The 10,963-nt window shown below is 34.5% G+C and overlaps 4 protein-coding genes across 4 annotated transcripts; 2 read left to right on the forward strand and 2 right to left on the reverse strand.

Annotated features, from left to right (window-relative positions):
* Positions 1-1,082: 1,082 nt before the first annotated feature.
* Positions 1,083-3,553, reverse strand: LOC100178149 (malonyl-CoA-acyl carrier protein transacylase, mitochondrial). The gene is made up of 2 exons (XM_002125986.4): positions 3,045-3,553; positions 1,083-2,251 (listed from the first exon to the last, which is right to left on the reverse strand). The coding sequence occupies exons 1-2, from the start codon at positions 3,450-3,452 to the stop codon at positions 1,535-1,537; spliced, it is 1,125 nt and encodes a 374-aa protein (XP_002126022.1). The 5' UTR covers positions 3,453-3,553; the 3' UTR covers positions 1,083-1,534.
* LOC100180520 (protein AAR2 homolog) lies at positions 3,493-4,884 on the reverse strand. The gene has a single exon (XM_002125908.4). It carries the CDS (start codon positions 4,829-4,831, stop codon positions 3,779-3,781), a length of 1,053 nt encoding a protein of 350 aa, XP_002125944.1. The 5' UTR covers positions 4,832-4,884; the 3' UTR covers positions 3,493-3,778.
* Positions 4,885-5,164: 280 nt separating this feature from the next.
* LOC100175838 (E3 ubiquitin-protein ligase rnf146) lies at positions 5,165-8,206 on the forward strand. Its single transcript, XM_002126085.5, has 4 exons — positions 5,165-5,463; positions 6,443-6,692; positions 7,063-7,193; positions 7,525-8,206. The coding sequence occupies exons 2-4, from the start codon at positions 6,597-6,599 to the stop codon at positions 7,877-7,879; spliced, it is 582 nt and encodes a 193-aa protein (XP_002126121.1). The 5' UTR covers positions 5,165-5,463; positions 6,443-6,596; the 3' UTR covers positions 7,880-8,206.
* Positions 5,246-6,527, forward strand: LOC113475371 (28S ribosomal protein S33, mitochondrial-like). Its single transcript, XM_026839463.1, has 2 exons — positions 5,246-5,463; positions 6,443-6,527. The coding sequence occupies exons 1-2, from the start codon at positions 5,246-5,248 to the stop codon at positions 6,525-6,527; spliced, it is 303 nt and encodes a 100-aa protein (XP_026695264.1).
* Positions 8,207-10,963: the final 2,757 nt, after the last annotated feature.

The following is a 10,963-nucleotide window of genomic DNA, read 5'->3' on the forward strand; positions in this document are numbered from 1 at the left end:
TTTTGGATTTTTTTTTTAATAAAAGATATAGGGACTAATACTATATACACTTTTTATTTATATTTGCACACTAATGTAAACAAAGCCAAAAGTTACCGATTACTATGTTACCAACGGGTTCCCGATACATGGCAGTTTACTTGACTCGCAAGCGTTATGATCATTAATTGCTCGATAATTGGACAATTTTATGCACTATATGGTTATGAGACTAAGCTTAGTTGGAATTAATGTATCGAATACAATCGATTAATCAATGGTAAGGTACATTTTAACCACGAATTAGCGCCTTAAACAGACAGAAAAGTAATCGTTAATTACTCGCTAATTAGGCGACTGTATGCAGTATGGTTTATAAAACTATGCTTAAATTCAAAATATTTTTAGAGTACAATCATTTTATCAAAGTTTAAGGTGCATTTTGAATTTGGCGCATTTGAACAAACAATGTATTTAAAAATTCTAAATATATAATATGATTTGATTTCAATCAAGAGATTAAAAAATAAATGAAATGAGAATTGCGATAAGAGCGGCAACAACAACAATGCCAAGAACAACTGTTCGACGAAAAATGATCTATATGACCACTACCGTGCTCAATAATCACTTTTTCTGTTATTACAAGTCTGTATTAATTTGTAGAACACAATGTTTAACAATTGTTTTCTAGGGTACAAATAACATACCAACTCAGTTCAGAAGACTTTAAATCAAAAACTAAAGTTTTAACGTGTAAGCACCTTGTCCGAAACGTTTTAAATAGAGGGTCATAATAATGGTCATTGTATTTGTTTCGAGCCGTTGCGCATGCGCAATAGCGGCCGGTACAAATATATAAATCGGAACGAATATATTACGACACCGGAAAACGATAGTCGTTATAAGAGGGTTTTTCGATTTCTTTCACTTGGGAGTCAAAAATACAAACCTATACAAAGTTCAAATGCATTTGCAGGATGCAATATTTATAAATTAATGTTCTGACAATATGAATTCTTGTTTAAACAAACAAATTCTTCATATAATAACACAATGGTTAGGCTACATGTCAAAAATTATAAGAGCAAGAAAATGAGTGTTTAAAATTATTTTTCAAAGCGTACAATGTTAGTTCGAGTTTTATATGTATAGCCTATATATCCCTATTTTAAACTGTTCCATTGAACCCCACATATTTGCGAATCAATAAAACAATAAAATAAAAATTGCTCCAATCCAGGAGTCATTAGTCGGTTGTCTTAATAAACAGCCACCTTTAAAAAAATTTAAAAATCCACTTAAAAATAATCACCTACAAAGTAACATACTTGGTAACTCTTAAGCTGGCACAAGGTGTATGAACACCAGTGTTATAACAACTGTCATTTTCCTGCCAAGCAAGGATAAAGCAAGTAACATTAACTTTTACATTCAAAGTAGCAGCTAGTGTTCAAAATCGTTAAATAACATAAGCCCAAATTCTATTTTTTGGTATATATTTAAAGTTTTAATATTAAAAAAAGCCAGAGTTAATCATCGACAAAAATTAACATTAATTGACAAAAGTATAATTTTTCCAAGCCTTTCCATTGCAAAGTTTTAATAAAGAACCAAGTTGAGTGCCAGGTCCCATTTCATAAACAGCTGGCATGTTTACAGAATCAGGCCGTGAAAATATAGCATGCATAGTTTGTTCCCATCTAATTGGCTTTATTATTTGGCTAGCAAGTCTTTTAGAAATATCAGATTTACCATGGTACCTTTTACCACTAACATTGCTATAAACATGAATGATTGGGTCATTGAACAAAGTTTTCTCAAGAACTAATTGCATTTCATCAGCTGCATGCTGCATCAACTTTGTATGAAACGCCCCTGACACTGGAATTGGAATAACTCTTTTTATTCCAAACTTAGATTTGTTCTCCGTAATAAAATTTATGGCTTCAATATTCCCAGCTAGTGTTACTATGTTCGGAGATAAATATGCGGATATGGAGCAAATAGGGTTTTCTATTGTAAGATTATATTTACAATGCTCCATAGCCGCAAAGCAACTTTGCTTGAACTTTGTTTTTGAACCACCAACAGCTGTTATCATGGCACCTTTGGTTAAATCTGATGCTTTCTGCATTGCACGGGATCGAACTTTGATCAGAGACATTGCATCTTCAAATGAAAGAACACCAGAAAAAACAAGAGCAGCATATTCTCCAACACTATACCCAGCGGTACAATAACAATTTTCCAAAACTTGCGGATTCGTTTCCTTAAAAAAATAGTTGCTTGTTTTACTATGGTGAAACAGAAAATGATTTTTTTAACAAGAGCGATATTCGGTCAAAGGTCTGTACGCCCGGTTGGGTTTTATTAAACTTTAATTGCAATATGCTTTAATGGGCATGAACTAGCACTAAAAAAATTCAAAGCTCGTTTTCAGGAAATTTCTATGACTAACTAAATAAATAAATAAATACAGTCTGAGGTGTGTGAGGTAGCCCGTGTGTGTGATGTATACACGTACAAAGACAATATTCGTCTACAGTTCTAAAATATATACCAATCATAGGGATGTGTCTAGTTGAATCGTGACTTAACTAAAAGTCACCTTTTATGACTGCAGTAAAAGCCTAATCAAGCAGAAAATGGAATCGTAACCGTTAGTCCGGGAGCACCGCTTGTCTTTGCTAACACCTGTGCAAGCACGCGTTTAGGGTAGTCCTGGTAACTACCAGCCAGGCATTGTGCAACATTTTGTGGATTCAACAAATAAACACAATTGGATGTTGGTAAAGTAAGGAATCAATAATAGCTTAAAAAACATCACACATAGCAAAGCATTTTTACTGTCTGTGGCGCACTTTACATTTTTAACTTTAGAATACTCGGACTTTAAATATATCAAGAAGGTAAGCGTTGTACCGTCAACACTTCTCTTATTTTCTGAGCAGTTTAGGTGTTTTCCTAAGGCATGTATTGATTAGCCCCAGTTATTATAATCCACAAAATACTTTTTTACCACTGTGCAGAACAATGCCAAGCTGGACCACAGCAAAACTAACCTGCAACTTTTCCACGGCTGCCAAAGCAGTTACAACAACAGCAGGTTGACAGTGCACCGTTTGGTCAAGTTCACTTTGTGGACCATTCTGGCACAAGTTCAAAAGATCAAATCCGAAAATATCAGATGCCACTGTGAACATATTTTTCACGTTTGAAAATTGTAACAGATCATCCGCCATCCCAACCTTCTGTGTGCCTTGACCAGAGAACAACAATACATTTGTGTCACAAGGAAGAATTTGTTGTTGATGTTCAACATTTTCGAGATTTGAACTGTTTTGAAGTAAATGCAGTGCATCAGCATTCTCCTCTCTAAATGAATCACCCGAAAACGACAAACAATGCTTTAGCAAACCATAATTGCACTTTGTGGATTGCTGTAAAGAACGGCTTATAAAACTCATCATTTCAGGAATTTACTTGTAACCTTAAATAATAAAAAATTAGTTGTTTTCATACATATGTGTTTACTGTTTGCTGAAGCGAACAAGGTTCAGTATTGAAGAATCAACTATTTCATATGAAATAAGTTGACCTGTATATACGAAAGCCAGGAGTACAAAACCTATGAAAATGGTATGAAACAAGAATCACGACCAATTAGGCAACATTTGTTTCACAGATTTGTGGATAGGGGTCAGAAGTAAGGTGGTAAACTGGTCAAGTTAAGAAAAAAATAGGTTGACATGGAACTATGTTGGTATGAACTAACAATCAAACAAATATGAAATTTTCAGGTTTTAACTACAACAGGTTTACAATCATCTGGTTCATGGTTAAATTTCCATTTTAATTTTTTTGTAAGATGTTTTCGAAACAAGACAGCACGTTGCTTTAATTCAGTATCATCTGTTGAGTCAATGTTAGAAAACAAACGAGATAAAGCTACAATAAGAAAGTTGTCTGATGAAGTTATGTCAACAAAAAAATCTGATGGAATTTCAACAATTTGGTGATAAAGAACTGATATTAATAGTAAATAAAAATTTTGGAGATCATGCAATGAGTTTTCACAATAACAAATAATTCGAACCAATTTCTTCCAATGATCAAAAGCATCCATGACCTGCCCCAAAATAAAACATAAAAATGAGAACTGTAGTTCACCCAGCAAGTTCATAGGATCATGATAACATGATATAATAGCCTTCATGACATAAGATGAATCCATAGAATGTTTAGTAATTTCTGCAGCTTCTGCACCCTCTGGGTACCAAAGTTCTGGGATCTTGGAAAACCTTATGACAGTTGTAGGATTTACAGTCAATAACGGAAGTCCGTCTTTACCAATATTATCCTTAGAGCGGCCTGATGAGGGAAACATTTCCAGAACTGAAGTTATAATACCACACTCTGGCGACAATTTATCAACAAGATGTGGTGTGCAATGGTTACTCATCGATATCCATTTCTTTAATGTTTCATATGGGTAAGGTGCAAGATTTTTATCCATATTCACCAAATTCATTTTTATTTGTTGTTTTTCCTCAGCCGATTTAGGTTGATCCAATAATTCTTCACTTTCAGGCAGCCATCTTTTGACAACAATTTCTTGTCGTTTAAAATCATGAAAGAAACCCGTTCGCGGCGCTTGGTGTCCATCAAGTTGCGAAACGGCGCTGTAGAAAACATAGTGAATTCCCGGTGGGACCATCTTTACACCTTCAAATTTAGGTCCAATGCTCCATGAGTTCCAGTCCATCCCAAACTCTGTCCCTTCAGGAACTCCTTGCAGCAATAAGCACGCTCCTTCTTTAAATAAAGCTTTTGCTGTTTCTTGATCCATGTTTCAACGAACTCCTTAAAAGTAATTTACTTTTTTTCAAATTAGTTGATTCTCTTGGGAATTTTTAGACCAAGGTGATCCAAGTATATAGTATACATAGCGTCAGGTTTTGACCGTCATTTTCGACACTTTCCACTCTGCCAAATACAAGACTTGGATTTTATTTATGAAATATTTTTTCTAAAAAAATGTTGTTTTTTTTATACAGTTCATGCTATTTGCTATGAGTACCTACCAATATGTTTAGATATCTATTGGAGAACCAATAGAAAGTATCAAAAATGGCCGCAATAATCTATACCCTGAGATCACTTTGGTAGGTGATTAGTTGTGATTTTCCATACCTGTAAGTTTGTATGTAATTTCGTTTCATGTGTCGTAACAATTTGTAGATATAAATGAACGTTTTAGGATATGAGTCGTAATTATTCCAAGTACGCACTTAACGTAGCAAGATTAAGCTCGCGCATATTTTGTGAACCACTTCCTGAATCTGCCAATCGAGGAAAACACGTCGATAAATATCTGAGGGAGTTACCTTACTATAAAGACAGATCATTCACTCATTATTACCCGCCCGTATCAAATATTAATCTTTTACTACGAACACTAAGAAACCACGGACTCTTTGTGTAAGTTTTGTGCTTTTTGAAATAGTTAAAATGTCACTAAGTACATTGCTTTTACCAAACGATCACCATTATTTTAAGGATACACGTTAACGGTAATACTGTCGCTAGTGACCAGTGAAAATTTTGGTTTCAAAATGTTCCTTACGTCTCCCTGATACCGGCTGTATAAATTTTTTTTGAAAAAACTCGGGCGTTCAAGTCGAAAATTAACTTTGAAAATGCACGAAATCGTGCTGCGTCATTTTCCACACCAGCCGTCATGGATTAGACAAAGGTTAGATTGTTACGTCATAAAATGCGAATTACCACGTTTGATTTCTACGTTACAGATTACGTAAATTGTTAGTTTTTTGGGGGGATTTAGGGGTTGGGGGTTAAAAGTAGGGGTTAGGAATGGGGCTTTGGGTTTTCCCTAGCATAAAACAGTGCAAAAACAAAGTTATAACAGGCTGTAACTTTCGTAATATGTCACAACTGTGACGTAACATATCGCTCTTATGACGTAATATATCGTTAACCTTAAGCAAGGCAGGCGAATTACAGTGACGAAGCATGTTTTCGCATTTTCAAAGTTAATTTTCAACACGAACGCCGGGGATCAGGGAGACGTAAGGAACATTTTAAAACCAAAATTTTCACTGGTCACCAGCGGCAGTATTACCCACGTTAACTAGAAACTAATTTATTATTTAGTAGGTAATTTTAAAAAACACACATTTTTTATCCACACAAAAATAATAAATAAACTCAGTGCCATCTGTCGGAAAAGTTATCCTGTCTTTTCTTAAATTAATAGTAAGTATAGTGAACATTTTAGAGATGCTGGTTAAAATGTGATTTACAGGATAGGTAAATGTAGCACAATACCACACAAACATCTGAAAAGCATACTATACAGAACTATAAGTTCTGTATAATATTTGGAGACTTTTACAGTTGTCCTGATATACCATATTTATGTAATTTCTTTTGATTACAGAGATGAACATAAAGACTTTAAAGAAGAAATGGAACTTCAAAGAAATCTTCGAGGAAAAGGAAGATCTTTGAAGAAATCTCTTTAAATTTATTTTAAGCAAACTCGAACTATTGAAAGACCCTTGCCCGAACAGATTGTTATTATATGATAAACAATGACAGAAGAAATAGATTGCGCAATCTGTCTCCAACCTTGTATGCAGCCTGTAGAGCTTCCATGCTCGCATGTGTTTTGCTTCCTATGTGCCAAGGTGTAGACTCTATTATATTTTTCAAACTGCAAATATTACATATTTCAAACTGCAAATTTAAAGCCAAAGATTGAAAGTTAATAAAATATATGAGTAATATCACAACCAAAAATCACATCCCATTGTTTTCCGACCCTTCATTTCCCTTGACCACCTTCCTAACAAGTTTATGTTGTATTTATGTATCTTATTTATTGATTGTGTGTCATGAGATGGGGTCTGGTCTTTAGTGTGTGCTAAAATTCATATATCTTTTAGTTGTAACCCTCAGCCACTATATATACTCACAAGTTCTCACTTTTTAATATCTTCTTCAAATTGTAAAGACACAATATGAATGACTGATGATAAATATTTAATATTATTGCAGGGGACTGCTTTGCAAAGCCGAAGATGCGCTTTGTGTAGATCAGAGATACCAACATCCTTTATCTCAAAACCTTCTAAATTTACAAAAGCTGATCAAACAGATACACCCAGCAGTTCCAATACCAATCCAAAGTATTGTTTAAATTTGGAATTTATTTGTATTTATTACATTTTCTATTGACTTCTACCATTTTTTTATGTTAAAACTTCTTAAACTGTCATGACAGTTGCAAACTCCGTAGGTACTGGAACACAGTGTAAATTAAAAAATAAGGGCGACCAGCAGCAGTTCCTTCTACTATTCCTTTTCCCTTCTACTTAAATAACATGTATCAAAAAAAACACTAGATTTAAATATTTTCATTTTTTAAAAGTACATTGAAGACTAAACTTCCTTAATTTTCCTTATTAAAGCCTGCTGATGGTTGTACCGCATGCTGTTAATTTTATGTATTTATTACAGATATGTTTGGTTCTACCAAGGATACAATGGTTGGTGGCAATATGATGAACGCACATGTGCTGAAATTGAAGCTGCATACTTAACTGAAGTTAAATCAGTTGATCTGATGATCGCTGGTTCTGTTTATGTGATTGACTTTGAAAATAAAGTTCAATTTCAACGCAACAGAAATTCTCGAAAAAGAAAAATTAAAAGAGACATTGTTTCTGCCCCGAAGAAGGGTGTGGCGGGTTTATCATATGAAGAAAACTCAAACAATCAACCACCAGCTTGTGGAAACAAGGATATGGCTTCTGCAATGCATCTCGATGTAAATGATGAACAGTCACCTGACAATGAAGGACAAACAAAATAAGGCGCGATGCAATTTGAAAGATTATTTATGCTTTGTCCACTAAGGATGAATGAAATGCTTTTAGTGTTTTTATTAAAGTAAAAACGTTAATAATGTCATCAAACATCAGTGGAAAAATATTATTACTGTTTAATGCTGTTGTGTTATAACTGAACAATTAAATTAGTGGAAATATTGATTTTTCCTGTTTTTGTTGGAATAAGAAACAACCTAGTACTTGGTGTTTCACCACAACAGTTGAAACTGTAATGGAATGTATGTTGCATACATTTTCGCCAAAGTTGGTATGGCCTTACTATAAATGGAATTACAAATTTTTTTCAACGAGGTTGTTTCACAACAGCCTACATAAGCATTGTTCCGGTAACTGCACGTGCGGGTACCCAGTTTAACTACGGAAATAAAAAAGAATAGAACGCGCATCTCCAATGTCGGTAAAGGAGAGAGCATGATACACTCTCCCTCTTTCGCGGGTCGCTCCAGTTTACTATTGTAGCAATGGAATCCAGGGCGTTTTATGTAGTTTTTGAGCACGTGAGTGATCATTTTGATCCTTTTTCGTCGAACAGTTGTTTTTGTTGTTGTTTTTTGGACGAATTTTTTCCGCATTTGCTTCAATTTTTTATTCTAGCATTTATTCTTTAATCTCTTGATTGAAATCAAATCATAGTATATATTTATAATTTTTAGACTAAATTTTTAGAACTGAAACCGTATAATTAGCGATTAATTAACCATTTACCTGCTTGATCAAATGCGCCAAACTCAAAATTCACCTTAAAACCTAATTAAATGATTGTACTCTATAAAGTATTTTAAACTAAGCATAGTTTTATAAACCATATTGCATATGATCGCCTAATTAGCGAGTAATTAACGATTACATTTCTGTTTGTTTAAGGCGCTAACTCGTACTTAAAATGTACTAGTATGCAAATATAAGCAAAAAGTACATATAGCATTAGTCTCATATATCTTTTATTAAAAACAAACAAATCCCAAATAATTGTTACGGCAGGTGGGGAACGAACCCGGGACATGACGTTAGTAAAGCACGCGCTATAACCGTTAGGCCACTAGATCTATTAATCACCCATGTCGAGACAGTGGTTGTATTGTCTGGAAATTTGAAGGGTACTTGTTGGTGAGATAAGGAATCCTCACATCGATTCACGCCTGAATCAAACTATTTCCATTTAAGTGGGACGCTCAGTCGACCGTTGTAGTAAAAGGTTTATTAATACTATGTTCTTAGTTTTTGGACTTAATTTGAACTTAAAGAGAAAAATAACTGTTTCCATATATATATATATATATATTTCTAACAAACCACACCGTCATTCCTTCCACTTCCTGAAGATTTAATGCGCAAGTTACGCGGTGGACATGGTTTTACGAAGATTGATCTAGCTGACGCTTATAATCTAATCCGGTTGGGGCTGGAGAGTCGCAAACGACTTTTTACCATTTGGTATAACCTCTACTCCCGGGTATTTCCAATCAATAATGAACGACCTCACACAAGATTATTAATCTTCTTTACTACTGTTGCACTTTATACTTTGATTTATTTTTAAATGTCCACTGTAAAACTCTCAATTTTTTATTGTAATAGGTCCGGGTTTTGCGTTTTTGATATCGCATATACATTGACTATCACGTTACTATATGTGAGTGATTATTTTTTGTGGACAACCCATTAGTGACCACTGGGTTGGAGCCATTACCGTTAAGTGTCTTACCAAAGGACACATACGCCCACAATGGTGGAAACCCCTTTTTTATACTTTTTAAGCAACGACGAGTCTTGAACAAATTACCTCTGAGTTCGATCGAGACAGGCTTTCTTTTGTTTTATTATAAGCGTGTTCTAACGAATGTTGTTTTACCGTCACTACTAGTCTTTTTGCTTTGGTCAACTCTCGTTATCGTGAACGAAGATACGAAACAAATTTTATTTATTCAAAGTAGTGGTGTGTGAAAATAAAGCATATGATTTGTTCGCGCAAACTATTTGAAAAATTAAGTCATATTTTTCTGAAAACCGTTCAAAGTTAGGCGGTTTACGGCATGTAAGGTAACAAAGCACAACGAAACCTAGAATTTATGAAATTAAAAAAAACACTGTATCAAATTTACTATAAATACTAAATTGCTTTATCCCAACGCAATTTTTAAAATGTGCGTAAAAAATCTTATTATCGCGGATAACAACTTTCCCTTCACATTTGTTTTCTTCTATTGTTCTTTCTACCACACCGTTTCTTAAACTGGAGTCAATTTACCCCTTATGGTAGACTCCTTGTATTAAGAGCCATAGGTGTTTATACGACTCTGCTTGTATTTAGAGGAGAAATAAGCCACCTATCAAAATCACATCACTTGACCGGACAGAAAAAAATGTTGTAGTACTTTTCAATACATTAAACAACTCGTTGCCAAGAGCAAAATCCGCATTTATTATAACTGATCCAATTAGTTGTTTTTGCTTTTTAATAAATAAGCGCCATATTATATATTTGGGCCAAATCCGATCAGCATCTTTGGTAAAAGGGTAAAGCATACCTACAAGTTTAGGAAACACTGTTCTCTCAGTTAACGCTACCGTGTCGTTACTAAACACGTCTATGGCTTTGTCAAGTACGGTTGGTGCCGAGGCTCGAGGCACCTGGAGAACGAGGCGTGTGACGCGGGTCACGAAAATGTACTAACTTCCTATCGCTGGTAGGCCTATTAACGGTTAATGCTTTAACGCTCAGGCTGGAAGCTTTCCGAAAATCCCCTTAGTATGACGTAGTTAGATATTTCTATGAAGTCGTCGAGCGTGTCGATGTTATTGCGCAATTTTAAAGCAGCATGTGGTTCATCAATATTTATTATTTTGAGCATTATTTAGCTGTTTAGAGTTGTTTTAAGTGAAATTCGACATATCCCTGGAGCATATATTTTTTAAAATTTGACACAGCCCTGGAGCATATTTGTTAGTTAGTGTTATTTTAAGTAAAATTCGACATATTCCCTGGAGCATATATTTTTAAAACTCGACACAGCCCCTGGAGCATATTTGTTTGTTTGGTGTTATTT

Source organism: Ciona intestinalis, unplaced genomic scaffold, assembly GCF_000224145.3.
Source record: "Ciona intestinalis unplaced genomic scaffold, KH HT000290.1, whole genome shotgun sequence".
In the NCBI taxonomy this organism is placed as follows: Eukaryota; Metazoa; Chordata; class Ascidiacea; order Phlebobranchia; family Cionidae; genus Ciona; species Ciona intestinalis.

What these genes read in the sequence shown, in the direction of transcription:
- LOC100178149 (XM_002125986.4), bottom strand. Translation starts at nt 3,452, where the DNA reads ATGATGAGTTTTATAAGCCGTTCTTTACAGCAATCCACAAAGTGCAAT. An exon ending in CAGCCGTGGAAAAGTTGCAG is followed by an intron (nt 2,252 to 3,044) that starts GTTAGTTTTGCT and finishes TATTTTTTTAAG; the next exon opens with GAAACGAATCCGCAAGTTTT.
- LOC100180520 (XM_002125908.4), bottom strand. Translation starts at nt 4,831, where the DNA reads ATGGATCAAGAAACAGCAAAAGCTTTATTTAAAGAAGGAGCGTGCTTA.
- LOC113475371 (XM_026839463.1), top strand. Translation starts at nt 5,246, where the DNA reads ATGAGTCGTAATTATTCCAAGTACGCACTTAACGTAGCAAGATTAAGC. An exon ending in AGAAACCACGGACTCTTTGT is followed by an intron (nt 5,464 to 6,442) that starts GTAAGTTTTGTG and finishes TTTTGATTACAG; the next exon opens with AGATGAACATAAAGACTTTA.
- LOC100175838 (XM_002126085.5), top strand. Translation starts at nt 6,597, where the DNA reads ATGACAGAAGAAATAGATTGCGCAATCTGTCTCCAACCTTGTATGCAG. An exon ending in TTTGCTTCCTATGTGCCAAG is followed by an intron (nt 6,693 to 7,062) that starts GTGTAGACTCTA and finishes ATATTATTGCAG; the next exon opens with GGGACTGCTTTGCAAAGCCG. An exon ending in AGTTCCAATACCAATCCAAA is followed by an intron (nt 7,194 to 7,524) that starts GTATTGTTTAAA and finishes TATTTATTACAG; the next exon opens with ATATGTTTGGTTCTACCAAG.